Here is a 27,572-nt window from a genome sequence, read left to right on the forward strand (position 1 = left end):
GAGATGACATGTTCGCCAAACATCGTAAAACGGCCGCCCCGCAATCAATTAGCCTCGGCTGCAATTAGCAGGCGCACGCCTGTTCGCGTCTCAAACTATATACTCACGCGGTGAAGCACACGTCTCAGGGGCCTTTTCCTCTCGGGAGACGACCGGGATGTCGCATAAACAAGTCCGATAACGCAGCCGCGCACGCAAAATCCGATCGGGTCGACGTGTGTCGTATTTCCTGAAGTTTCTGCACGGAAACATGCGTTACTCGTAATTTTGTTTTAATTAATTATGCATTAAAAAGTAAGGTGAAGGTATATATATATATATAGTCGAGGCGAAAAGCTAACGTACTTAATTTCTCTGTACGAAGACGGGTAATAGCCGATGTTTCGTGAAATCGTATTATTTTTTCTTTTTTTATTCTTTTTTTTTCTTTTTTTTCCCAGCCTGGCGAGTTATCTAGAAATACAGAATAATTGTTTAGTTCTTTGCGCTTGGAATATAGTATTGTTAACTGGCATTTCCGTCGATTTTTACCGGTTATTTGTTGTTTTAGACGAATTTTCTTTGTGAAGAATTCATTCAAGTACTAACCTCGAAAGCGGGACGCCGAGCTACAAGTAAAAATTGATTTAATATTAAACTATTATTACTGAGAATATAATATTTGTCCGATTTATAACAAATTTGTACCTCAATTCCGAAGGGATGAGCTGACGGCTCGTAGCGAATATATTTCGCTGAAATTAAAATTCGTCGACTACTTTTCTATCATCCGACTTATCGTCGATTCACCACTAGCTCGGTTTGAAGAAGACAGTGGCGGCTCGTAGCGGGATAAATGATAAAAATTTGCGTCTTAGTTTCAACAAATTCAGCTAAGAGCCGCCACCGTCTTGAGTTTGAAATACGAATTTAAAATTATTTCTCAAACCCATCTTTTTAAAAATTGATAACTAAATTAAATTTGGTTCTTTAAAAGCAATAAAGTTATAGAGTTCACATACGCACGAAATAAGACTAATAAAGAAAAAAAAAAAAGGAATGAGGTCGGGAACTTGCGACTTAAAATAAGAAATAAAAACGACGGTGTATATTGCGAGTTTATTAATTATTTTTATTATTATTATTATACTTAATATTTGTAACATACATATATATATATTTATATATGTGTGTATATATATATGCATGTGTATATGTGTATGTGTGTGTGTACATATATGTATATGTACACGCATGTCCATCACGTACGTATTTCCACATGCAATCACAGCAAAAGAAAGAAAAAAAAAAAAAAAAAAAGACATTACATCGCGTACACACCCACCAGCCCACGCAACGCACACACACGCACTTTCGCAAAAAAAAAACTCACGCGAAAACTCGCCGGACATACGTGTACATACACAAGACACCCTGTACGTTACGATACAACCGTAAATATGTTTAAGATACATGCAAAGAACATACATTTTTTTTTTTTCTTTTTCTTCTTTTTTTTTTAGCTCAAACGAGATAAGCCGTAGTTATTGATAAAGATCGATTCATCAGACATAAATATTTCTTCTTTAACATCGTCTTTCTTTGTACCGTCTCGCCGGCACGAGCACCGGTTGTACCGTTTTTCACAGAATATCCTGCAGCACGAATATGCATATATGTATATGCGCAAATGCGACCGTATGTTACGTGTACGCGTGTATATGTATATGTGTGTGGGTGGCCGAATCGGGAACTCTCTCGAGGTCCCCTCCTCCGGCCCTTCATAATTTATATGAAAAGCGTTATAACACATGTATACTGCCATTGTACGGAACATCTATTTAGTCTGCAATACGAATTCTATGAGATGTCGATCTAACATTGGCAGGTAACATTCCCTCTCGCATGGAGACAGTCGGATTAAAATTCAACACAGAGGAGACGCGAGAGCGTTAACGATCTATCCCTCCGAGGCCTCCCCCCCCCCCGAGTATCGGTTTCACTCTGTGGAATTTCATCCAGTTCGCAGTAATCGTTACGAAGTCCGCCGCGTTTCTCTTTCAGTACTTATGTTTCTGGTAGTGTACTGTTACACACCACCGTATTTCTATACAATATTCTTAAAGCTTACGATGCCTCAATTTTCGTTAAATTTAATTCCAATCAGCGCCTGATATCAACGGGTTAGTCGCAACGTCTAAAAGCAGAGCGTTTTCGTAGGCGTCGTGAGACCTTTTTTTCCCTTTCTTTTTTTTTTTTGTTTTTTTTTCCACTGATTTCGTGGAGAACCGATAGGTTCGGTACCTCCTAATCCTGCGCAAGAATACGGATTAGAATGATCTCTTCCAGTTATAAAAAATTGCAAATCCATGATTTCACGTTTGTTTCCTTACATCTAAGATTTCACAGATTCCATTACTTAGTCTCATTTAAGTGTCCCAAGATTTCGAATTAAAGTAAAACGTTTAAAATTAGAAGCCGATGTTTCGCGTCGCACATCATGCCGCCTAATTATATATACATGTATGTATATTACTTTAAAAAAAAAAAAAAGAAGAAAATTAAAAACGATACACGAATATACTCGAATTCGACGAGTTTGGCTATTATAAAACATTAAAGGTGAGCAAGCGAGCATGTGGAGTTACATGCCATTCTTTCGGTAGAACAATAATGCGCGGATTATTATTTTTTTTTTTCAAATAAAAATCAAAATTTACAATGCGCTAATGAAAGATACGCCGTTAAAATTTATACCCAGACTGAAAAGTAATAGAATTTATGGTAATTACGAGCGTAGCTCCAGAACAGTTCGATATAAATAAATTTTATCTCGTCATATATATTAGGAGATTATTATAAATATACACGTTCAATTTAACGTACGTATATCGCAAAAAGAATTGACTTATATATTTGGTTTGTCAGCATCTGGAAATATAATACAAAATAAAACAAATTTTGATAGAGACAATACGCAAATCTACTAACAAAATTAATGTTTAAAAGATAAAGGTTTATACATTTTTACAAGCAATTCTCATTTAACTAGATAATGTATCTTATATTAAGAAATTCCTTCTACTGACCAATTATACAAAGATATTATTTAACTAAATAAAAAAAACAACTTTTTTTTTTATCGTTTTTGTTAAAACTTATCAATCGTTTAATATTAGAAATAGTATATACGTGGACAGATTTGAAAAAAAAAAAAGACTTCGGAATCAGCGACATAGTATATCTCGCCTATATTAAAAAATTTCATATCATTCCGATAAAATACGATATTAATGCAGTACAACCAGAACTATAGGTACCAACAATGCTTTTTTTTTTTGTTTTTTTTCTTTTTCAAACGTTTTTAAAATAGGCTGCCAATCCGTACACTAGAAAGATCGGCGAGCGGTATAATGCCATTAGGCTGGAGAGAAAAAGAAATGAATTATATATACAGTTCCTACCCGGCGCCTATGTTCGTTAGACCCGCCGAGCCAATGTCAGAACGATCGATTATACCCTGCCTACTCGTTGCTATCATGGGGAACACAAGAGGCGTCAGCCAAGCCGCCCTGTCGCACACGACCTTGTGTGCGACGCGGGAACGGTAAAAAAACATGCGCAGTCAAGCTAGCACATATTTTAGGTCTGCTTTAGTTTCGCAAAGTCGATCTCGGCGTAGGTAAAATTCTCCTGCGTGGATGCCGGCGACACGGGCGCTGGATTATCGTTTTCCGGTAGATCGAGACTAGCGTAGTGCAGTATTGTCGCGCCCGGTTGAAGCTTCTCGTAGCCCTCGCTATCTAACGGACTCGGCGTCGGTGTGGGCGTAGATGTTGGCGTAGGCGTCGGTGTCTCGTCGATAAACTTTGGCGAGGATGGCTTCGGCTGTGGCGCGATTGATGGTTTGAAACCCGTCAGAGTGGGACTGGTATTTGGCGAGGCCGTGACGAGACGTGGTTTCGGCACCGTTAAATCCAAGAGTTTTTTCGTTATTACATTAATGGGCTTACCGTGTTCTTGCGATGACGAAGATTTGAATATCACACGAGCGTTCTTCTCTATAGGACTAGGTGACTTCTCGTTATTCACCTTCGACGAGGACATCGTCTCCGTCACTGGGGTAGAACACGACGTGCAACCTCTCTTCGCGGGTTCCATCATCGCGTATTCATTGTTCTTATTTTGGTTGGAAATGTCTGTCGTTGAGAAATCGTCGTTTTTCTTCATAAAAGGCTTCATGGGTGACTGAGGACTGTTCAACGAAAACGGGAAGATCGTAGCCGATGAACCCGTTGGCGTTGCACGTGGCGGGGAGGCGGGTGTACTCGCCAAACTCTCGGATGTCGGACTTCCGTTTAAAGGTAGAAAGTTTGGAGTTTTAGACGGCTTACTACCCGCCTGAATCGCAATCGGTTGCGATCGCGATTTTTCCTTGCGGCTATTCGTCCGTGTTTTACGATTGTTTCGATTATTTCCACCCATGCTCATATTTATGTAGTCTTGCTCTAAACTTGGCCGCACTTTAAAAGACATCTCGACATACCCTTCCGGCGGACGTCTTGGTTGTGGAAGATCTACCGGTGCCGTTCTAGTGCTACCTAAAAATTTATATTTATTTTTACATATATAACATTATAATATTACATATAGAATTTTTTTTTTATAATAAATGCGAGGTAATACCTGGTGGCCCATTTGTTTGATAAATATCTTCTTGAATAGGTGACGATACTTGCTTCGGACTGGCTTCCGAATGCGTCCAATCTTCTCTCGTACCGTCCATTTTCATGTAAGGCCCTTCCGCTTCTTCTACCGGCTTTAAAGTTGTAATTACAGGTTTATGGGCGAAGTTTAACGATGATATATGAATGTGGCTGTGATTGTGGTTGGCAGTGATTGTATTATTATTATTATTGCGATTGATCTGTAAAAAAAAAATAGAATTTCGTTACTGCTAATGCAATAATTTTATTATTAAAGTAATAATCGACGTGTCAATAATACCTTATTTATGCCACTCATATCGACGTATGGGGCAGTAGTCGATATGGGAGCTTGACCGGGCGACATGTCGACGTAGGAACTAGTGTCGGTGGCAGTAGAATAAGTAGAGTACGATTGCGGTTGCGACTGAGGCTGGGAACAGGATAACGGAGGCGAAGAGAGAGCGGTCGGAATACTGGGCTTTGTGAAATCCAATTCCATCAGATCCTCCATGCGATCGGATGCTCCGGAGCAACCCGAGTTGTGCCCCCAAGAGCTCGACAACAACGGCGCGGAACTTGACTTCGAATTAGAGGTGTCTGAACCAGCCGGTAACGGTGCGGTGATTACGTTAGCTAGCCTTCCAATTTCGGGCCTTTTAGACCGACTACCTACAGAAAATGCTCGTACTCTATTGGCATCTTGCGGAGTGATGTCCAACCTACGAAAAGAACGTCGTATAAAAATATTAAAAACCTCGTTCCCTCATTATCGACGATATATTTAAATAGCGTTTAAAATGTATTTACGACGATCTCCCAAGTTTCGTATACAATCGTCATAAAATTCTTTTTAATTTAATTTACCCTGTTATCAAATCTTAAATACTCACCTATTTTTACGGTGTCTATTAGCTTGTTCAGGCCTAGATCCAACGGAGTAAGCTCTGGTCGGTCTGGCTTGCAGATCTTCCCCGGGTGTCAAAAAGCTAGTTACTTTATCCAAATGATACTCGGAAAATCGTAGATCTGTACTAGGCGTACCGGATGTGACCGAACAACTACTACCGTCGTTCTGCGACAAATCGTCCGGGAAATGACCGTTGTGACTATTTACAGGATCCATATCGACGTAGCCGTCGTCACCGACCGGTGCCATCGGTACATAATCATCTGCATTGCTTTCTTCTACAAGAGACGATCCGCGGGAATGCGAGTAGGTCGTTGTCGCCGGACTCATGGGCATGTACGCACAACGGCCGCTCGGACTCGAGCCACAAGGACTGTACATTTCACTCTGGTAGGAACTCTGTAATCGATAAATTGTTAATACTTATCCAATAATTAAAATTAAAACTTTGATATTATTTTAATTAAATTAAATATTACTTAATTTAAAAAATTATACATATAAACGAAGCCAATATAAATTAAATCTTTCTAAAATTTTTCTTTTTAATTAACAGACTTTAGAAGCAATATTGCGAGTACGCTCACCTGTGAGGGCGAATGAGATTTGAAGTTTGGCGAGTATTTCAAGTGTGCATGAGATGTCGACCACAGGGCATAGTCGTCACCTTTCTTGTCTAAGATAACGGGCTCGTCTGGCGTCAGGGAATGCCCGTACCTAGAGATAGTACCTTCTTCCATAATATTTTCACCGCATTCGTCCATCGAGGGTGACGATCCGGCTGAATCCGATGAGCAGACATCGGAAGACGGACTAATAGGCATCGACGCGACTGGCGGAGAATATGAGAGGCCTCGTCCGCACATAGAAAGCGGACGCTGTACGTGCGACATGATATGAGCTCCTCGGGGATGACTTAGTACAATCGTAGTAGGTTGTCCTTCGCTGGTGGTACGAGCTCTCGACGGTAAGCTGTCACATCGATCACGCCCAGTGGCACCTGCAAAGATATTTGTCAAAAATCTTTTCTGATATTTCCTGAGTTTACGGTAGAAAGAAGCCAGTCCCATCGTCCCAGCATAGCAACAGCGGTTAGTTTTATGTTTGCATGTATAAATTATTATATATATATGTATATATGTACATAACATATTATTTGGTGTTATATATATATATATATATATATATATATATATATATATATATGTATAATTAATATATATAGCACCAAATATATATATATATTCCTTTATAAGTTAAACAATCAACAATAATTACAATCATTTCGTTAAATGTTCTGCATATCTGCAGAATTCGTGTCAAGTAAAAATTAAATAAAGCAAAATAAAGGATTGCGATAAGTGCAGTTTGCAGAGAGATTATACAAGCATCAACACAAATAGGGCATTCAGGAAAAAATGTACAAAATCTCAATTCATTCCTTTATATTCAGTACCGAATAAAATCGAAAATACAAATCAAGAGCATTTCATAATACGTCGTGCATTGAATGGCATTCAAAAACAAAGCTTCGCAGGTATAATTACTAGAATTTCTTTTTTTTTTTTTTTTATCGTATAAAAGTAACGTTGATTGGCTTTAATACTTTGGAAGAATTAAATGCGTAAACGAAAAGAGGAAACGGAAAAAGAGCATAACAAGCGGTATTGCAGAAACACTGAAGGGTAAAACAGAGATTCGGATTTCGATCAAACAAATATGACGGAACGAAATACATACACCGTAAAACGGATCTTTTAGATGGTTGCGTTTGATTGATAATAACGGCAGCTAAGGGCAGCGATAAGGTTCTCTGATGGGATATTGTCGCGGTAGTGATCGTCGCGGTGACGGTCGCAGTGATGGTGGTGGTGATGGTAGTGGTGGTTGCTGTGATGGTGGTGGTAGTGACAGTAGTAGTGGTCATAGTTGCGTTTGTTGTTGTTGTGACATGAACGGATTGGGAATTATTGACGGAATGAGGATGACTCGCTACCGAATGACGACGTCTAGCGGTACCGGCACTGTTGGCATTAGTCGTGGCAATCCCAGTAGTCCAAGCCCCGGTACCAGCAACTGCTGCAAACCATACACCTCTCACTATCGCACTGATTTTGTTTTACGTGCATCTTGTGCCGGATATGACAGATATGACACGGATAATGTACCAATCGTGCTGTTAAATACATGACCACAGAGAATCTATCTCTTATGTTTTCGCAATGAGTTATTGACAAGTGACACACGAAACCTATTTTAAAAATCAACTCGATCAACTGACAACTGCTTTCTCAAGTTTGATTCCCCTTGCAATGATAAATTTTATGATAAGACAATTGTGATAAAACACAGTCAACACATGTGTATATATGTATATATACTATATATATATATATATATATATATATATATATATATATATATATATATATATATATATATGACATCAAAATAACACTAAAGCGATACCAATTCGGTCTCCTATCCTCCATCATTATAACAAGATGCATTATACAGAATACCTGACATTAGATAATTTACAGATTCCATAGAATTCACTGATTATCATGCTATTTACACCGTAATATTAACACTTAAAAAAAAAGAAATTAATTGACCTAAGTTTTTCTTTTTCACAACTAATCACTACATTAATATAAAAATTTTAGCTTCAGCTCTTTAATATATGTATTTACATCGCATATTGTAATCAAAATTTATTTTATTTTATTTTTATTTAACTCAATATATAAACTTAATCTTTGCCACGAGTTAATATCATATTACAAATGAAATGAATATATGACATAGCAATTATTTTCAAATCTATTTCTTCTTGAAAAAAATAATAAAAAAAAATTAAATTATACCAATTAACATTTATGTAAATAGCACAATATCGATAAACACAGCACATCAGGTGTATGAAACGTATGAAGTAAATAAAAAATGCAATGACCAAGTCTTTAGATAAAATCCTATGTTCTCCATGAAATAAAGAACTAAAAAAAATAATTTTAACACGTTCAAACTGCCTTTGTGCGTTCTTTTTTGCCATTCAAAATCCATAGAACGCGAAAGAAGGAAAGCAAATAGCTATTGTGACAGAGAACAGACCCGTGACTGTATTGGTGGAAGAGGTACTCCGAGATTGACTACACTGTGTGAGAACAGAGGAAGTAGCTGTCTGCTCTTGCAATGGTTCCGCTTGCTCCTTGTGTGTCTTCTGTTCCTCTGTAAACCCCGTAAACCCACTCGTGTTACTCTGAAGCTGAACTCTAATGTGTATATACGATTCACCTGTTTTTTTTTAAGGTATACAATTTAATGTGCGTGTGCAATTAGCGGTAACTAAGTGTAAAGGAACGGTGTATTAGACAAAGTATCAAAATCTGGATTTAACAGGATTTCGTAACAAGGATGATTTTAAAAAACACAAATAACGTATATTCAAGCTGCGAGACACGCAAATTCATCGATGAGTTTTGGTTATAGACACGTGACAACCGATGTGTCCCAAGTTACATGTGCGAAAATTTTGTCACATCACATTTCGATAAGTGGTACGAAACACTCAGGAAAAAAAAAAAGAAAAAAAAAACCGATAACTCACATCCTAGTGTAAATCACAATGGATAAATTATATGTACAAGAAGCAGATTTGCGAGGTTGTAGCTTACCCAGAGGGGAAAAGCCATGAAGTTTCTGACCCGTGTGCCGTTTTTGAAGAACGGATATAGGTTTGCTGGCTTCGTTGGCGGAGGAACTACGAGTTCTTTGACGTGGACCCACTTCGTCTTTGTTACTTTTCGAATTTCTCATCGCGGTCGTTATCACGTCGTTCATATTCAGCGCGATATTGTTGTCTTCGACTGCCATCCAAAACTCGCCATCTCCCGTTACGGCAGATCTGCCGACTTCTATGTAGAATATGTCATTCGCGAATCCACATCGTCTAATGTAATTTAGCTGCAAGAAAGACGAAGACAGTTAGAAAAAAAAAACAAGTCACGGTAACGAAATATCAAATCAATTTATAACAATGAATTATTAAAGCTCATATAGTCTTGTTTCAACACCATTATCGTATTAGCACGTTGCGAGGTGTTGAAATGTCGTCATGTGCAATTGTTTTTACGTGTGGCGTCGCTTAGTCTAAACAAAATCATTCCTCCTCTATATTACTCACATTGGAAACTGATCCATTTAAATACATCTCATTGTCAACCTACCCCACATAAATAATTGCACGTGACGAATTATTATATCCTTTCATTATTAAACAACATAACTCGTGCTAAAAAAATATTTATATATACATATAAATGCTGGTTTGTTATTTAACTATAATGATTATGAAAACTTACAGAAATCTCGATAGAATCGGAGTTATCCCGTGCCCCGATCTTCACTAAGCTTAAAGTTTGATCGGTGAGGCATAATCTGTGGGGTCCGTGGATATTTTTTCGTGCCCCGAGACCTCTTTTTTGCATTGTGACTTGCCACACGTGTTCTGAAAACAAGACCAATATTAGAATATTATATTTAAAACATAGGATGATGTTTTATTAAATCGTAATGTAAAAGATACATTTCGCGTAATGTTTAAAGCAAAGCAAATAATAAATAAAGCACCGGATAACTTTTAAGTATATGCACGCCGAGAGAAAATTGTAGTAATAATCAAGGCAAACTGCGGATATTTTTTTTCTTCTTTTTTTTTAATATTCGAACAAAGGTCCTAAGAGTGATGCGCAGTTTGGAACAAAGGAGTTTTGTATTTAACCGATATCATTCTTGTTTTCTTTGTTTCTGCGGGGAACACAAGAGGCCACAAACAATTGCCAACGTTATTTTTATTCCAAGGTTGTATAACTCGCTCGAAATGTGGAAGTCACAAAACGCACAGCAGCGAGACATTTCTTTATTGTATTCTTCGAATCCCACCTTTCTTTTTAGAGTTTATCACACTCTCTCAGAGTAAGTCGCACAGATTTAGATTTCTCGAGAACGTAACGAAATTTTTACACTAGTACGTGCGGATAAAAAGAAGGGAATTCCTTTTCCGAGGCGGACTAGAAAAGGAAATCGTTGTGTTCCCGCGCCGATCGAAAAGGCAGAGAAACAAAAATGAGTAAAATCTACGAAAAGACGGTGGAATCTTCGAAAAGTCGTTGATTTATCTGACGCAAACAAACGCGCAATCAAGGTTTCGTGCAGATACCTACGTCGGCCGATATTAAGTGCGCGATAATCTCGTCACCATGGAAAAAAAAGAAAAAAAAAAAATTATCATGCGCAGAAAATGAAACGACTCATATTTTTTAAAACGTAAGAAAATATTTAGAGACGGCATCAAATCATTCAGCGTTCCTCGTGCAATATAGATCACATGAAATAAGTAATTGACGTTACAATCTGTAAACATTTATCGGTGTCTTCAGTTTCTGTCATAAATTATCTACTTGTTATTCTGTGAAAGATGCAGATCAGTTTGATTACAAAAAGTATTTAAATTAGCGGAGTCTCTAAATCTTTATTTTTTTTTTCTTTATTTTTAATTCACGAAGCTTCGGCTTATCTTATTATGAATTGCAGAATATAAATCAGTTAGGAAGTTAATTCGAAAACAAGAGTTATTAAAGGGCTAATTAAAAAATTATTTAAAATAAGCCGAATAAGTTTCGTGTTTTTTTTCTTTTTTTTTCTCTTCTTCCTATCTTTTTTTAAAAATTAATTCTAATATTATTAAATTTAAAGATATTGCTTGGATTACACATATCTTTACACTGATTATTACGTATTTATTTAACCCATTACCGGCCTTAATTCAGCTACTGTTTTTTTGAGATATGATACTTGTTCTTATCTTCTACAGTACTCAGATGACCGATACATTAATTACATTACATCGGCACGTTACATTGCCCTGTAACCGCGCAATATTCCTAGAGTATGTCATAATTAATAAATATTTTTTTTAACGCAACTAATTATATTTATATACAAAGTTGCATCTCAAAACAAACGTATTGGTCGTCAATGGGTTAAAGTACCGTGAAATAACTACACGAAAATAATAACTAAAAACGTGAGAAATTTGGAAAAGTGCTAATTCATAGAAATTTTATAATATTCTCATCGCTATCGTTTCTGCACTGCGCTGAATTTTTCGTTAACGTGTTAATGCCGTCTCTGCAAGCGTGTCGTTTACAAATTGCTATCCGGAGCCCGGAAATTTATAGATCGTCATTTAATTGATCGACGGATACGTGACTTTTTCACGCTCGCGTCCCGGCGAACAGATCGACGACGAGACGTATCGGGCAAGACGATGCATTGATCGACACGGCGTAGGAACCACTGGCACGGAAGGTTCTTCCGCGTGTCGGTTTCAGGCGGGAAGCGCGTCGCGGCGCAACGTTCCGGGGCGCAATTTACCGAATGTAGGCCGCGGCTGCTCGCCGTCGGGTACGTCCCCGCTTTGCAGCCTGAGCATCGCCTTCAGCCACTCGTCCAGCTCCTTCTCGTTGTCGAGGATTAGGCAGAAGCACTCATCCTTGGTGTAGAGCGCGATCACGTGCTTGTGCTTGGTGTCGCCACGTTTATTGATGTTGAAGCAGCTGTGCAGGAGGATGCTGCGCTTCGGCGGCTGCCGATTCTCGAACTTCTTCTTGCTGTCGTAGTACTCGAGGCAGGCGAGGCAGCCGGCCCTCTCGCCGCGCAGAACGAAGAACTTCTTCTTCATCGTCTTGAGCTTCTTCAGGTGGCCGCAACGGACCACGGGCCCGCCCGAGGGCGACGCCGGGCCCCTGATCGAGGACATCGTCGGGATGACGATCGAGACGATCGCCGCCGTTGTGGCCGTTAACGTGAAACACACCAGCGGGGATGTCAGTCGAAACGCGAGCGACGCACCTAGCGTTCGGCTCTGCACGTACCTCCGTATCATTTACATGGTATCTCCGCGGTTATCGCACCTGCACGCGGACCTCTGCCGATCCCTTTCTCCCCGAGCATACGACTCGACGGTACGCGCGTGGCGTCGTCGGACACGTGCGCCTCGTCCTCGGCGAAAGGCCGCGTGACGCACAACAGCGCCGGAACTCTATTGCTCGAGAACGACGAGGGTTACCACACGTGCCAAAGGTTCTCTTCCGTCTCTCCCTCTCTCGCTCTTCCTTCAACGTCGCCCAGCGGCGTTCGTCACGGTGGAGCGCGGTCCGCCGCACTTTCGAAGGCGTAAACAGCGTTGCGTCAACGTGTCGGAGAGTCGTTGCTCCGCACACGGCGTTGAATACGCCGTCCGGGTCCTCGCCTCGCGTTGGAGTGCGCCTCTTCTCGACGATCTTATCGCGCACTCAGGCTCCGTCGCACGTTGACAGTCACGGCGGAAGCGACACGGGATCTCCGGCTGGCGGGCGGACGCGCGCGCGCCTCCGCCACGGCGGGAGCACGTTTTTCGGGACGTAAATACACACGGGCGACGTGCGCGCGCGAGCAACAGCACCGCGGCCGGGTGCATGTGCCGAGGCGGCGTTCGCAGGGCCTCCGACGACGCGTCCCTTGGTCCTCACCGACTCCTGCCCTCGCGCGACAGCGGCGGGTCCGCCTCCTAGGTTAGGAAGAACGACAACAATAACAATGGCGAGCCACGGTAGCGTGGACGGCGGGCAAAGACGACGGTCTCAATGTCTCACCCCTCGGTGTGTCCCTTCCTCTTGCCTCCACCTCCTCCTCCTCTTCCTGCGCGGCGTCGGCACCAAGTAGGGGAGATCCCGCGATCACGCCGAACGCGCCCGATGACTCCGAGATGTCGCGACGGCACTCTCTCACTCTCGGTTGCGTCCCTGTTTCTCTCGCTTCCTCTTCCTTCGTTTCTCCGCGTCTCGGCACGCCTCGAATCCACCTGTCACGCGGTTTCGTCTAATTTCGCTCGATCCGAAAGGAAGCCGTGCCGCGCGCGCCCGTACGAGGGGGAACCCGACGGCTCAGACGCGCCACCGCCGCCGCTCGTGCATTCCTCGCGGAGCGAGTTACTCGCGCGTCCCACGACGCTCGGCCCGGATAAGGGGAAAGAGGGTACGCGACCGGAGACGTCGACGAGCGACCGTCAGCGCGAACCGCGCCACGAGGTGCGGCCGTTAGACCAGCTCTCCTTTTTCCCCCCCCCCGGCACTCTATCTTTCTCCCCTGCACCTGTTTGTCTCTCCGAATAACACAATTTACTGCGTGGTCCACGACGGCTGTGACGTGTATACCACGAGTGCACGAGTGCAAGTAAACACAGACACCCGCGCGCGGCGCACGTGTGCGCACGCGCGCGGACGCACGCGCAGAAAAGAACGGAGACGTCAGAGACGGACCGACGAGGCGCGCGACACGCACACGATTCACGAACGGCTACCGCGGGAGGCGAGGGAGGGAACCACGCTCGCGGCGTGGCGCGTTTCGTCCCGGGGCTCTACGGAAAACGCGCGCGCGGCGGCCCGCGACGCCGCCGAGAAGTCGCAAACAAACGACGGAGGAGCTCGGGTGGCGCGGCATACGCGCGCGGCCATGCAGGTGGGCGACTCGCCCGAAATTCGGCGCCTTTATCGGGCGTCGCGGCGCTCCTCTCGGCGAAGCTGACTACTACCAAGGACGAGCGTGGCGTTTTTTATTTTTTTTTAAATATTTTTTTTTTACTTTACTTTTTTTTTCAGGCGCAATAGCGACGCGAGCGACGACGTCAAAACAACCGTGACGGCGGCATTCCAGGTCGACGCGAGGGAAACGCGGCTCCCACTCTCCCCTTTCCCTTCGCACCCGACCGTCCGCCCGCGCCGCCGACGACGGCGCGACTCGACCCGCGCTCCTCTCGCGTCTTTTCGCCGCGGCTCTCCGCACCTCGTGCTCCTCTTCCGCGCGACTCTGCCCTCCTTGCCTCCCTTCTGTCCCTCTCGCCCCGCAGGAAACGAGGAAACAAAACGCGCCCGAGACGCCCGGTTAACGACGCACTTATCACCGCGGACCTCACGTCCGCCCCCTCCCGAGCACGGAGTCCGACGGGCACGAGCAGCAGCTTCCCTTCTTCCCCCCGCGGGTCGTCCTTGCGCCGAGCACGGGCTTCCTCGGGAGGCCAGCACACGGCCTCGCAAACCCACGTCGACGGTACTTACCGGGGCACTTCTCTCAAGACGCGCGCGGACGAGCGAGCGAGTCCTCGCACTCGGCTCGGCTCGCCGCGACGCAACTCAATGCAACGCAACGCAACGCGACGCAACACGATGCAACGCGACGCGACGCGACGCGACTCGCGCGGGCTCGGCGATACTTGTTTATTTATTTTATTATTTTTTTTTTTCTTTTTTTTTTTTTTCCTTTCCTCTCCTCGTTTTTTTTCCGCCGCGCGTAGATCACGCGCGGACCCCACGAATCGCCGGGTACGTGGCCGCCGGATGTATTTCCAGCAAACGGCGACGGGACTCTCTCGCCACGACACACCGCACACTCGCGCGCGACACCACACACTTCCTCTCTCTCTCTCTCGCACTTTCGGCTTCTCTTCGCCGTCTCGCCGCGCGCGCGGGTTCACGCCTAGCCAACTGAACAGACGATTGTGTCTATCTTGTAAAGGTCATGTGTACGCCGAGCTCCGCAGTTGTAAACAAGATGTACGCAGGCGCCGCGAGTGCGCGCGAGTGCACGCTCACGCTCACGCTCGCACCGCCTCGCGAATGGCGGCAGGCGGAGTTTTTGATATATGCGCCGATACGCGCGCTGCGCGATTGTGGATATACGTGGCCGTGCACGCGCCCGTGTGCGTGTACGTGCGGTGCGTCGTGTTTATTACGTACACACGAGCGCGGTCGGCGGCGGCGTGGTGCAGTGGCGTAACCACCGTGTCAACGGACGAACGGACGCCGCAATGCGGAAGAACCTTGCCGGGAACCGATCTCCAGGAGTTGACGGACGCGCGCGCGCGCCCGACTGTCAATTTCTATCTTCCCCTCCCCCCCCTTCCCCCCCGGGAAGGTTTAATGCGTCGTCGTCAGCGGCGACGACTCCTGGAGTCCCGTCGATCGTATGAAACCTGGGGGAGGGTGATCGGCGCGCTCGCACTCGCGGTACAACGTTCCCTCACTCGGGACTTTAACTCTCCTATTGCTTTCCTAATTTTTACAAAAGGAAGCAACAAAGTCCAGATTGTACGTACTTCCAAGCGAGTGCTCGCTGTTTTTATAATAAAAAATAAAAGCGGATACATGTACGTTTCTTTTTTGGGAGTTTTCTTTTTTTTACATCGCAGGTTTCATTCGTCGAATTCGCTGGCGTAAGGTTTTAGTTTTCGGCAGAAATATTCGTGCGGCGTAACGGCAAAGGAAACAATCGTTAGCCGGTATATATTAATTTCGATTAATTAATTACGTAGTTGGCTCGGAATTGTTTATCCGCGCTTGCGAGAGCGGCGACGGAGAAGTCCAGTTATAATTTTTTCGCGTACGCGAGATGATCAGTGAATTATGAGCGAAAGGCAATCTTGCTGATTACGTAGTTGTAAACCCTTCGAAACAAGCGACGTGATGCAAGAAAGCTTGGAGTGATGAAATCCCCTCAGTGGAATAGGAAATTTTATTTGGTTTATTTTTACCGTTCAATTTCGTCAGGCCAAGTCTCGCTAAAAACTTAGAAACGTGTCGTTCAAGAGATTAGTAGCAATACATGTGATAAAGTCGAGAGTTCATAGAATAATTCATGCTCAAGCAGGCGAAAGATACCCTGTTCAGAAAATATACAAAAGCCATTGAGTAACGATATGCTAATAAAGGAATAGCATATAGATTGATTACTTTGAAAGTGCGAATAATTTTCTTCAAGTATCATAAAGTTAACGTTACATAATGATGTGCTGTAGACGACGAGTTTCGTAGGAACATTTTACAAATTACTCTACAAAGTTTTTCCGTTTTAAAAATATAAGGCACGATCATGTAAATCACATTCGTAGTTTTCTCAGTTGATAGACAATAGCGTTATCTATGATTGCACATACGCGTACATGTATCAGTATGTTGTTTACGTGCACACACGTGAATTGTTCATTTGCCAAATCGATTAACTTCACAGAAAGTAAAGAAAAGATCTTAAAACACTGGCGACTTGAGCCTCGCTCAAATACTTTGGCACTAAAATAAAATATTAAAAAAAAAAAAAGAAATTAAATTGCGTTGAGTTAATCAGTTTGACCTGTGAACAACACGTATGTACATATTTTACAAAACATGTTTTAAAAAAAAAGTAATAAAATTATCGCTATCGTTACTGAACCATAGTAAATAAAATCTATTAAATAACTGTTCGTTACTTTACAAAAAATCTTTTTGTACTTGTTCAACCTAATAACGTAGACGTTTATATGAAAAATGTATAATAGCCTGTCATAATTTTATTCCAATTATCTCCAACTGTGCAAATATAAATTTTGAAAATTAATATTACAATTTGTTAATATTTCACTATCGTTTTAAAGTTTTACATTTTTATTGTCTAAAAAACAAAAAAAATGTATAACAGTGAAATAATAAAGTAACGTCTACTTTTCTGTAGTTAGGCTATTTCCATTTGATAATTTTTTATTTTAATATATTACCTAATATTACTTAATCAGTTTAGAAAATTGTATTAAATTATGAAAATAAAAAATAAGAACTTTTTCAGTAAATGTTCTAATACTATGTAATTGTAATTAATACGCAACTTAAAATGTCTTCTTTGGTCTTTTATATTAAAGAACATAAAAAAATACGTGTCTTATACAATAGTATACGCGAAGCGCGAGAGAAACTATATATCTTTTACATGGTTAGCAAATTGAAATATTGGTTAAGAATGAAACTTTGCATCGATATTAACCCCAGTGCTACAGCAACTGTTACTTTTTGGGTTAATACAAATGTAAGAATCAAATACACAAATAAAAATATAAGAGATATCCAAGTGCCTTACATAGTATACTTGGTGGTAGTCTCTTATCTCTCTCCGTACTCTTTCGCTACTGTAACTCATATATATCACATGTTCACGTGATACATACTTTTATAAGACACTGCAGGATAATCGACTAGTATTCTACGTTTGTAAAACATAATTAAATGATATAATCTTATATTATTTAAGTTTTCCAAAAATTTTGGTCATTTAACTAACGATAACGACATTTCTTCATTAAAAATCAAAATTAAAAATACTAACGAAAAAAAAAAAAGGAATTAGTAAACAATACGTACTAACGTTCGTAATAGTGAAGTTACAAATAGAATAAAGTATTTGAAAAAGTTTGATGTGGTTCAGCAAGAAGATTTTGACCAACCAAATATACAAGTTTGTGCGCGTACTGGCAAGGTGCGGGTACACGAATCGTACCGGGCCAATTGTAATACAAATGACAAAGTTTATACGTGAGTCGTTGCATATGGTCCGTTTCCATGTTGGACGAATCATGAATAACGACGTAATGAGTGGGAGTCACTGTACCCTCTCGCACATTTTGCGACACGAGGAAGAAGTCATAATAATTTCGCCGTGTTACGCAAGAATCAATAACTGTTCCTGGTGGAGGATTTGCCAAATCGTCCCTTCCCCTCTATGAATTAAAAGCATTTTCAATAAATTAAAAACATTTAAAATATTAATCGAATAAATTCTTCTAACACATTGCATAAAGTATATAATATAAATTCTTTAGTACAATACTTACTCCTTTGATAAATATCCGTGTATTGATACGTTTTTGAACGATGATCACACTAAGTTGTGGTTTATAATTCGGTGCAATGCGACTGAATGTCGCTAATAATTGCTTTACTTCGTAATTTTCAACATAATCCAAATCCCCATCACCAACTCCATCACGAAATATAATTATACGGTCTGGAGTACAGTTATTATGCTGACAACAGAATATTATCGTGAAGTAACCTAAAGAAAATCTTTATTTGGAAGGTGTATATAACGTATTAATTACCTTTTGATATGCATTAACAGCTGAAATAAGGCACACTTGTAGCATATCCACTAATTCTTGTTTAGAAGCTTGCATGCAAATTCTACTATGCCATTTGCTTAACTGATTATCCAAAGAAGCAACAAAGCCTGCGACGCTTTTTTTTGGCCCTGCACCTGTGCCAACGTGATAAACATCTATGCCACATACCATACAGTTTCTCTATTAACATAATAAAATTTATTTTAAAAGATATTTAAGAAAAATAAAAAGTATATATAATATATAAGTTATCTATCTACCAATGGCATTGTTAGTGTCCATAACGCTCCACCAAGTTTGCAATTAATTTGAAGTGCTATCTTTTCTGTGACACTTTTCAATTTAGGAGGCTTAGAAATAGTTTTTGCAATTATGACTTGTGATGCTACAGCTGATTGTACGCAGCATAATCTGTAATTGTAACAGAATAGTAAAATTTTATTTTTAATTATTATATGAATAAATTCCCAAAATATATTATTAATTATATTATTATACAGCATACTCATATTAAAAAAAAAATAAAAAAAAAACAAGCAATAAGACCATATTAAATCACAAAAAAATAGTCTTACTTTTTTACTGCGGAATACCGATCAGTACGGTTAGTCGGAAATACGATGACTATCATTTCGACATCATTGCTGATACTAGTTCGAATTTGTTTCAAATACGTCTCAGTTTTATCATTAGGTAAGCAAATCTGTTGTGGTTTATGAATTTGCATACAAATATCCTTCGAAATTTTTTTTAAGGTCTCTAAGAAATCTCTTACACAAGTTTCATCTTTTGGACAATACAGAATGTGCCATCTCTCCAAATTAGGCTAAAATGTAAAATACATGTGATGTAACAAATAGGTTTGCGCGATCATTCACCGTGCATCAGTTTTTCAATTCTCAATTTTTTTTTCAATTTACTTACAGTGCGCAATACAGGATTTCGTACTGCAAATCCGCCCCAATCTACAGGCTTTTCAAATGATCGATATGTTCTGTTATTTCCAAAAATTATAGTTTCAGGATCAAGACATCTTGCAGGAAATTGAACTAATTCTTTGCTCAAACGTAAACCCCATTCTGCTAGTATCGCTCGAGTTACTTCATTTTTTTCTACTTCTTCTATAAATCGTTTCATAAAATCTCGACGTTGATTAGGCGACATTTTTGTAACTGCATTTAGATCTCTCATCGTATTATAGTTATTGCGAATATCATCAGTAAGACCTGACGCATAGCTCAATTCCGGCACCAAAAGAATTATTCTTTCTTCTTTCTATTTTATCCAAACAATTTTTTTTATGGCAATAACGAATTTCAAATGACGTAATCAACAATATCAATAGTAATGTGAAAATCATTAAATCACGAACCTCGCCAGTTGGTGTTCTAAATGTACCTCGATGCACTAAAAGTGGTTGCTGTTTATCTTCAATCTCAATATTCCAATTCGATTCATAGTATTCGATCAAAGTCATATTTTTATCATCTTTAGAGAATTCATACATTGGCGTTTTATCCCAGGCGATGTCATCTATACGGTACGTTCTATTATTATATCGTGTCAATACACTTGATCCAATAATTGCTTTCATCACATTATCTTTATAATCATATTGTGATCTCTGATAAATCTCTCTTCTGCAAGAAAATTATGCAAATTAGACATATAAAATAAATTAAAAAACAATTATAAGTTATTCCGCTTACAAGTCAGTCATAATTTCTATCTTAAAAACTAGTCTACCTTCAATAATTATTATATTTGTAAACCCATTTCGACAATCTTGACGATCATTATGCTAGTCGTAAGATTATAGTAAAAATTTGGACTCAAATTTTTATTATTGCAATGTTCATCTAGCCATAAAAAGTATTGCAATAAATGTAAAACAACTTTAATGTTAAAATAAAAAAACCATAACTTACATTACATCTCGTATGGTTTCTGTCCGCATCACTCGATGTCTAGCATCCAAGCATAATTTTAAACCACCCTCATACTCATTTACGGCTGTTACGTAACCAGGCCATACTTCTAATCGATGGCGCTCCAAGGGATGCGCACACTGAGGATTAAAATTTTGTCGGCCAATACGAACCAAACTAAGCGCGCGCATTATACGATTAAATAAAATATTGAAAAATTGCACATTTTCACTCATGGATTGTTTCTTTTTAAAAATAACTGTAAGAACTACTGTGGAGCTATCCATTGGATGTGTTGAATTATAGCGAGTAACCTAAAAATTTTACAATTATCAAACGATGTTTTATACATATAACATTGATTTACATTGATTGATATCAACTTTGAACTCACATCCTCTGGTAATTTTATTGGTAAATAAAGTAACATTCCGTCAAATGTTTTTGTTCGTCCTAAAACTGCAGAATGCTGATTGAGAAGCTTACGACGTAAACCTGTCGAATCTATATCTGGCGAAAATTTAACTTCGTACTGAAATAGACCTTTCCCAGGTTCCAATTCCAGATCCACATAATTGCAGTATGCTTCTATTCTACAAATAAAAAAATTATTAATAATTATTTCTAATTATTAACATTCAATTGTTATACTGTATCTCTATTCTTGACATACAAAACCAATGTTTTATTTTTATGCTATTAAAATCGTGTTTATGTAGAAAGTATTTTTTAAACTTCTTTACATTGTAACTACTAAAACCACGTGTAAAAGAAAAGATAATTTAAATAAGTCAAAGAAAAATCGTATTTGTGAAACTATGAACGTGTACCTTGTTCCACTTTTTCCCTGTCGGCTTATCACTTCTTCAGTTGTTTGTAAGTCAGACGCGGGAGGATTATCATAGACGGAAATATCAGCTAACCTTCCTAATACTCCCGCAGCATCATCTGTTTTTTGCTGAGATGTAGATGGTTTACTGGAATAGAATAAAATATTAAGCACGCGTTCTACATATAAACATCCATTATAATTCAAAGATTCCAAATTCTTTACTACACTTACCCTATTTTTTTTAATACACCTCCGATAGACCCTCGACCGTGACCGGCCGTTAAGGATGAATCTTTCGATTCCGAGTCACTACCGCTTTTCGATTTAAATAAAGTGACTAATTGTGCACGTCCACGGCCTGCACCACTGCTTGAACTACTAGTTGTACTTTGAGAAGAGTAACCCTCTGATCTGGATGCTTGAGCTCGATCTTGCTCTGCCTTCTTCTTCATTAAATCAAGAAGGGAACCGCGTCCTTTCCCATCCATGGTTTACAACAAATGTTCTCTATTATTATAACAAATAATTATCCTGATTAATAATTTAATAAAATAATTTTTCAACAAGTTTAAAATATTAAAGAAGTCTTTTTTATTCGGTTGTTCTTCGAGAAAGAACGTAACTGCATTCAATAAAAATGCTACGTTTACAACTTTTTTTTACATTTTGCTGAACACAGCTAAATATCTTATTTCACCTACTCAGCGTCAGGCTGTTTGTATTTCTCACGCTATTTGTATTTCTTTGCCATATGAAAAAAAAACTTAGAGAAACAAAAAATTCTAAAACTTCTCGGAAAGTCGAATTATTTCTCAATTGCCGTAACCGCGAATAAAATTAAAACTGTTGTAATATTGCTTGCCAAGTGTATGTATATTGCTGCTTAAATAAAATTATAAGTCGAGCGACGCGAGCAGTTTTGTGGTAAATGAAAGTAGCGAGGATTCAATCGGGAAACGATAAATTTCGGAGAAGATATCGCTGGCGGATCTTTTGCCCCGTTTTCTGAAATAAAATTTGGGAAGGAATTAAAGACGATCTGACGTGATCCCTCGAACGCCCGTACAGAACAAAGACGCTGATTCAGTTTCGTTTCAAGGCAACCGATAAGCGAGCATGACACACGCACTAGGCGAGGCGATTAGAAAAAAAGTCGAGGTTCGCATCTCGTTCACATATCTCGAAATCTTTTTCCTTCTCCTGCCCCCCCTCCCCAAGTTAAACTGACCCCTCAAGGGCTACGAATCGCCAAGACTGGCCAAGACTGAACTCGCGAGATCGAGCTCACGGCCGCCTTGGCCCTTTGCGTCTTTCACCCTTTTTTTCGCCCGACGCCGAAGAGATGCTCGTAAATCACGGCCATCGCGGCCGGAATCGGCGAAGGGTCCGAGCCATTGTTGGCGATAAAATAAAAATCGAGCATAGTGGATTAACCTCCGCGTGGACTTCGCCGACGCGACACGTTAAATCACTCATTACTTACGTTACTTGCATCTATCGATTTCCTTCGTTGTATTTCTCCGTGTGCCCTCGTCCGAAGCTACCACAAAGCGAAGTAATCGAGTCGATGGAGTGGCGAACCGAGAACGGAAGGTATCGTTAAACGGGATACGAAAGAGCCATGAGAGCGAGAGGCGAGAAAGGACTCTTCCTGCTCGCCGAGTGCAGATGTGCAGATGCACAGAATCCGGAATCCCTTTGAATACAGAGGCAACCAATTGCTCTTTGTTAAGCAGTGGTACCACCTGCAACGCGATCGACCGACGGCCACTCGCCGCGCGCGAAAGCGTAGGCGGGAAAAGTGCACTTGTACAAAATTCTTCAGCGCATTGGGATGGAAAATGATTGATTGACACTTGTTCGATGTACTTTAAAATTGTATATTTTAAAAATATTAACGTTAGATATATAATTTGTTTTTCCTTTCGTCGATTATTAAAAAGTCACGAAACAAAAAACGAATTCGAATGGTTCTGAGGCCGCATTTACGGTTGTTATTAATAAAATTTTATTTATATATATTGCATGATATACAATTTATATTTAAAATTTATACGATATTTATAATTCATTATTTACAAGAGTCACATTATATATATATATATGTATATATATATTTATTTATATATATATATATAATTAAAATATTATTACAATAAACTCTAAAAAGTAAACCAAACAACAATGAACTTGCCATAAAAAGTTTAACATCTGACCAATCAAGCTATACGCACATTCTGACAAGTTAAATGGATGGCAAGAGGTCTCTTGGACTTGAGCTGACTGTTTCATGCGTGTGACCGCGTTTCTGAGCACAAGTATGACGTGTATGAGTTTACCTCTCCGAGGTAATAATGGCACTTGACACTTGCATACGTATCCTATAATGTGTAACATTGGAGAAGATGCCTCTAAAACTCGCCAGACGCGACATAAATACAAGATTCGCAGCTCTAAAGTTATCTTTCTTTTTAAATTTTTGCTAATATCGACCGAAATTCATAAAAACTCTAAATTTTATCACAGTGTAGTTCCCCTTTGAATCACGATTATATTGCGAGATATAATAAAAAATATAAGAATATGATAAAATGCGACTGTAATTTGTATATCACGTAGTATGAGAGAAGTATAAATAAATGCAGGTGTCGCCAATTTTTCTGATGATCAAGTTGAATATGCCTTATTATAAATTTCCTGCTAGTTAAAAACGCGAATATTAAATAGATGTCCCTTAAACATTTTTTTTTTGCGTTAAAAATCGTTATCCCAACCAGAAATATCATCGGGTGGGGGTGGATCGCTGTCGGCTGGATAAGCATCGAAATTCGCAGTGTCCGTAGCCCCTTGAACTCGTGGGAGTATCGGCGGTTCCAGAGTTCTCGTTTTTAAACCTTCCCAATTAAAGCCATCGAACCATCTGTAATTAGTTCGTATAAATTACCTTGACGATTCTATTTATATCTTTAATATGCTAAGAAATATATTTACTTGTGCTTTTGTATTTCACTAATACCACCTCTTTGATATCCAAGACGTTCCGCTGGATTGTCTCTGAAAAAAGAATAATTTGCATTGCATGATAAATACGAAATATGTACACTGAAAAGAAGATATGGCGTTTGCTGCGGCGACGGCAGCTAGCGAACGCGACTTTAGCGTCGTGTGCGTCGAGTTTCACACGTGCCGCATGTATTATATACCGCGCCGGCCGGTTTGCCGATGACTGATTTCTCTCCGTTCTCTCATCCCCTGCTTTTACCGTCTTTAAAATTACGTACGCTAGCCGCTGTCGCCGCAGAAAACGCCATATCTGTTCTTCGGTGTACAATAGAAATATGATTTACTCTAAAATGTATCATAAATTACCTGCAAAGCTTTTTGATAAGTGCCGTTGCATTACGTGTGATAGATCTAGGAAATTCTATAGCATCAATCCCTTTTAAGATAATGTTGTACGTCTTCATAGGATCAGCGCCGGTAAAAGGAGGTGTACCCGTAAGCAATTCGAACATGAGAACACCAAGGGACCAATAATCAGCACTTATATCATGGCCTTTATTTAGAATGACTTCTGGCGCTACGTACTCTGGTGTACCACAAAAAGTCCACGTTTTCCTTCCGTTATCTAATCGCTTGGCAAAACCAAAATCCACAAGTTTAACATATCTAAAAAAAAAATAATACAACAAAATGTAAATTTATCTGCTAAATATTACGAAAATATTATAATTAATATTTAAATTTCTTTTTGAAATTACGTAGATAACATGTCTCACCCTTGATTATCCAAAAGTAAATTTTCCGGCTTAAGGTCTCTATATATAATGTTTCTCGAGTGCAAATAATCGAATGCTTCCACGACACATGCGGTATAAAAGCGCGTAGTACCATCATCGAAGTGTCCCTTGTCCCTGAGAACAGTCCATAACTCGCCACCCAAACAGGCTTCCATCAGCATATAGAGGTACTTTCTGTCTTTAAAGGTTTTAAAAAGCTTGACTACAAAATCACAATCCGCTTCGCCCATGATCCTTTTTTCAGACATAATGTGCTGCTGCTGTCGCGTTTCAACAATCTGCGCCTTCTTCATTTGCTTCAGAGCGAAGGACCGTGTGTTGTCTCCGGCAATTTGAACTAATTCAACTCTTCCGAAACCACCCACGCCGAGAGTCGCAATAGTCCGAAGGTCTTGCAACCGTACGTCCCGGAATTCCTCGTTTAGTCTTGAAAAAAGAATTGTAAGATGTCAATATTTTCAACGTATTCATAAATTATAAATTTTCTGACAATTTCATTAGTAAATTGACACATCTCTATTTCTCTCCTTATTGCTAAACTTACTTGGAATGTATAATTTATTGTCCCATCCTAATGTCAAGCGTGGAACATAATTATTACATACAACAATGAGTGTAATATGTACAGCTCAGTCTACCTCAGTCTATATTTAGAACATTTATCTATACGAATTTAACTTTCGTGTGGTTAACAAAAGATTACTCACCTCCTACGTTCCACCAACTCGTCCCTGTACCGTGTTCGGATTTCGTCCAAGGATGAGATTAATTGATTAAATGTTTCGCGGTCTATTACCAAACAGCTCACTCCTTCTGGATCGTCAGCGATAATATTAGCAGTTCTGAGATCATCTCTAGAAGAGTGAAATAAATTAGCATATATTTATGTTAATCTTGCTGAATTTATAATGTGCAAATTTTTAATAATTAAAAAAAAAAGACATTAATGTAGTCTTAACACAAAATTAATTTATCGAAGCAAGATAAAATAATGACGAGTTTGATCTTGTTGTAGAAAGAAAAAAATTAATTATGCTCACCCTTGTAAAGCCTTCTCGCCAAAAAAGTCGCCCTTTCTCAAAGTTCTAATATATTTTTCTTCCGTTGTGTCAGGCTGCTTTATCGTTACGCGGACTTGTCCCCTGCTGATAATGAAGAATGTGTCACCTCTCGCTCCTTGCCTTACTATATAATCCCCATTGTTATAAAATGTCTACAAATATAAATGAATATAAAATTAATTGCAATTATGAAATCTGAATATAGTAAATATGTGCTGTGCCAACAGTTCTGTACCTCTTCTAGCACGTCTGAAATTTTGATTAAAGTCTCCTCGGGCAAGTTTTTGAAAATTGGCACGCTGAAACATGAAATCACGCATTAATTCTAAATGTTTACAATTTAAGACTAATTTTGCAATGATGCAGATAAAAATACACCGAATACAGTAAAGCCGTTGCATAATTTTTGGAAAATTTCAACAATTTTATTATGAAATATTGCTCAAGATAGGATGCATGTGCCAAAAGGCAACCAGATCGAAGTTCATCCAGGTTTACAAGAAAAGATATCTTGCTTGTTACCTCTTTAAGAAGTCCGTGTATTCGGCCTGTCTCGAGAGGCCGGTCCTCATCATAATGGTTTGGAAGCATTGTCGGTCGATGGCCCATAATTGGCAATCAGTCGCAGCAGTGATCGTTGCTGTCCTCTTGCAATTGTAAAGAATCGCGAGCTCGCCCAGTACCTTTCCTTTTTGTTGCAAAGTGCTGAGATATTTGCCGTCCCTCGATACTTCGACTTTACCCTCTAAAAAAATTAATTTAAAACATTAGAAAGATGAGATGTCTCGTCGTACGGTAGCTAAACGTAGAAAAATTAATTTAAAACATTTAAAAAATGAGATATGTCATCGTATGATCGCTAAACGTAAAAAATTATTTTAAAATACTAGGTATATTCCCCCCCTACTCCCACTCTTGCTTTGTCCTTCTCCAACGGTCGCGGGAGGCACCCTTACACCCTACGCAGTGACCGCGTGTTCGCGGTGTCCGGTCGTTTCGAGAGTTCCGTACAGCATTCGGACGTAATTTTCTGGCATATTTTAAACGCGAGTGCCGGACAGGAACGCGCAAAAATGATCAACATAATTTTCGCGATTGTAAAATCACGGTCGGGGTGTTCGCGAGTGACTTGTGCGCGGAAGGATGACTCGACACGTCCCATCTGAGAGGAGGAGGAGGCCTCGGATAGGCATCATGCGTCGGCGGAGCAACTCTTAGGTAAGAATAAATTTTTTTTATAAAATCTTTATTAAATAACAACTTTTATCTTTTTTTTTTATTAATTTTATTAATTAATTTACACGTCTACATTAATATTTTTCTTTTTAT

At 39.9% G+C, this 27,572-nt stretch overlaps 3 protein-coding genes across 12 annotated transcripts in view; all 3 read right to left on the reverse strand.

The window, feature by feature from the left end:
• Positions 1 to 1,088: 1,088 nt before the first annotated feature.
• Positions 1,089 to 14,924, reverse strand: Chico (insulin receptor substrate 1 chico). Of its 8 annotated transcripts, XM_070655913.1 has the most exons (12): positions 14,757 to 14,924; positions 13,296 to 13,504; positions 12,037 to 13,210; positions 9,963 to 10,108; positions 9,276 to 9,564; positions 8,713 to 8,829; positions 7,336 to 7,674; positions 6,183 to 6,595; positions 5,579 to 5,994; positions 4,987 to 5,407; positions 4,666 to 4,906; positions 1,089 to 4,580 (listed from the first exon to the last, which is right to left on the reverse strand). In XM_070655913.1, the coding sequence occupies exons 3-12, from the start codon at positions 12,545 to 12,547 to the stop codon at positions 3,622 to 3,624; spliced, it is 3,852 nt and encodes a 1,283-aa protein (XP_070512014.1). In that variant the 5' UTR covers positions 12,548 to 13,210; positions 13,296 to 13,504; positions 14,757 to 14,924; the 3' UTR covers positions 1,089 to 3,621. The 8 variants fall into 8 exon arrangements, with proteins under 8 accessions (XP_070512014.1, XP_070512012.1, XP_070512016.1 ...); XM_070655911.1 differs by lacking the exon at positions 14,757 to 14,924 and having other exon boundaries at positions 13,296 to 13,680; XM_070655915.1 differs by lacking the exon at positions 14,757 to 14,924 and having other exon boundaries at positions 7,336 to 7,671; positions 13,296 to 13,679.
• A 1,267-nt stretch (positions 14,925 to 16,191) lies between these two features.
• Positions 16,192 to 23,035, reverse strand: Ago3 (Argonaute 3). The gene is made up of 12 exons (XM_070655920.1): positions 22,866 to 23,035; positions 21,614 to 21,889; positions 21,381 to 21,527; positions 20,945 to 21,143; positions 20,551 to 20,864; positions 19,995 to 20,262; positions 19,547 to 19,897; positions 19,198 to 19,448; positions 18,883 to 19,033; positions 18,602 to 18,802; positions 18,335 to 18,526; positions 16,192 to 18,220 (listed from the first exon to the last, which is right to left on the reverse strand). Exons 2-12 carry the CDS (start codon positions 21,868 to 21,870, stop codon positions 17,885 to 17,887), a joined length of 2,667 nt encoding a protein of 888 aa, XP_070512021.1. The 5' UTR covers positions 21,871 to 21,889; positions 22,866 to 23,035; the 3' UTR covers positions 16,192 to 17,884.
• A 331-nt stretch (positions 23,036 to 23,366) lies between these two features.
• For (cGMP-dependent protein kinase for) overlaps positions 23,367 to 27,572 on the reverse strand; it is a 28,911-nt gene continuing 24,705 nt past the window's right edge. For all 3 annotated transcript variants that reach the window (XM_070655921.1, XM_070655923.1, XM_070655922.1), the window contains 8 exons: positions 26,766 to 26,988; positions 26,479 to 26,542; positions 26,223 to 26,395; positions 25,890 to 26,036; positions 25,162 to 25,608; positions 24,752 to 25,051; positions 24,374 to 24,436; positions 23,367 to 24,302 (listed from right to left, as the gene is read on the reverse strand). In XM_070655921.1, coding sequence (XP_070512022.1) covers positions 24,137 to 24,302; positions 24,374 to 24,436; positions 24,752 to 25,051; positions 25,162 to 25,608; positions 25,890 to 26,036; positions 26,223 to 26,395; positions 26,479 to 26,542; positions 26,766 to 26,988 — 1,583 coding nt within the window. In that variant the 3' untranslated portion in view covers positions 23,367 to 24,136. The remainder of the gene's footprint in view (positions 24,303 to 24,373; positions 24,437 to 24,751; positions 25,052 to 25,161; positions 25,609 to 25,889; positions 26,037 to 26,222; positions 26,396 to 26,478; positions 26,543 to 26,765; positions 26,989 to 27,572) is intronic.

This window comes from Cardiocondyla obscurior, linkage group LG04, assembly GCF_019399895.1.
Source record: "Cardiocondyla obscurior isolate alpha-2009 linkage group LG04, Cobs3.1, whole genome shotgun sequence".
Lineage (NCBI taxonomy): Eukaryota > Metazoa > Arthropoda > Insecta > Hymenoptera > Formicidae > Cardiocondyla > Cardiocondyla obscurior.

What these genes read in the sequence shown, in the direction of transcription:
- Chico (XM_070655913.1), bottom strand. Translation starts at nt 12,547, where the DNA reads ATGATACGGAGGTACGTGCAGAGCCGAACGCTAGGTGCGTCGCTCGCG. An exon ending in CCGATTCTATCGAGATTTCT is followed by an intron (nt 9,565 to 9,962) that starts GTAAGTTTTCAT and finishes TCTTTCTTGCAG; the next exon opens with CTAAATTACATTAGACGATG. An exon ending in AATCTCATTCGCCCTCACAG is followed by an intron (nt 5,995 to 6,182) that starts GTGAGCGTACTC and finishes TATCGATTACAG; the next exon opens with AGTTCCTACCAGAGTGAAAT.
- Ago3 (XM_070655920.1), bottom strand. Translation starts at nt 21,870, where the DNA reads ATGGATGGGAAAGGACGCGGTTCCCTTCTTGATTTAATGAAGAAGAAG. An exon ending in CTGTTAATGCATATCAAAAG is followed by an intron (nt 18,527 to 18,601) that starts GTAATTAATACG and finishes TTCTGTTGTCAG; the next exon opens with CATAATAACTGTACTCCAGA. An exon ending in CACGGATATTTATCAAAGGA is followed by an intron (nt 18,221 to 18,334) that starts GTAAGTATTGTA and finishes TTTAATTCATAG; the next exon opens with AGGGGAAGGGACGATTTGGC.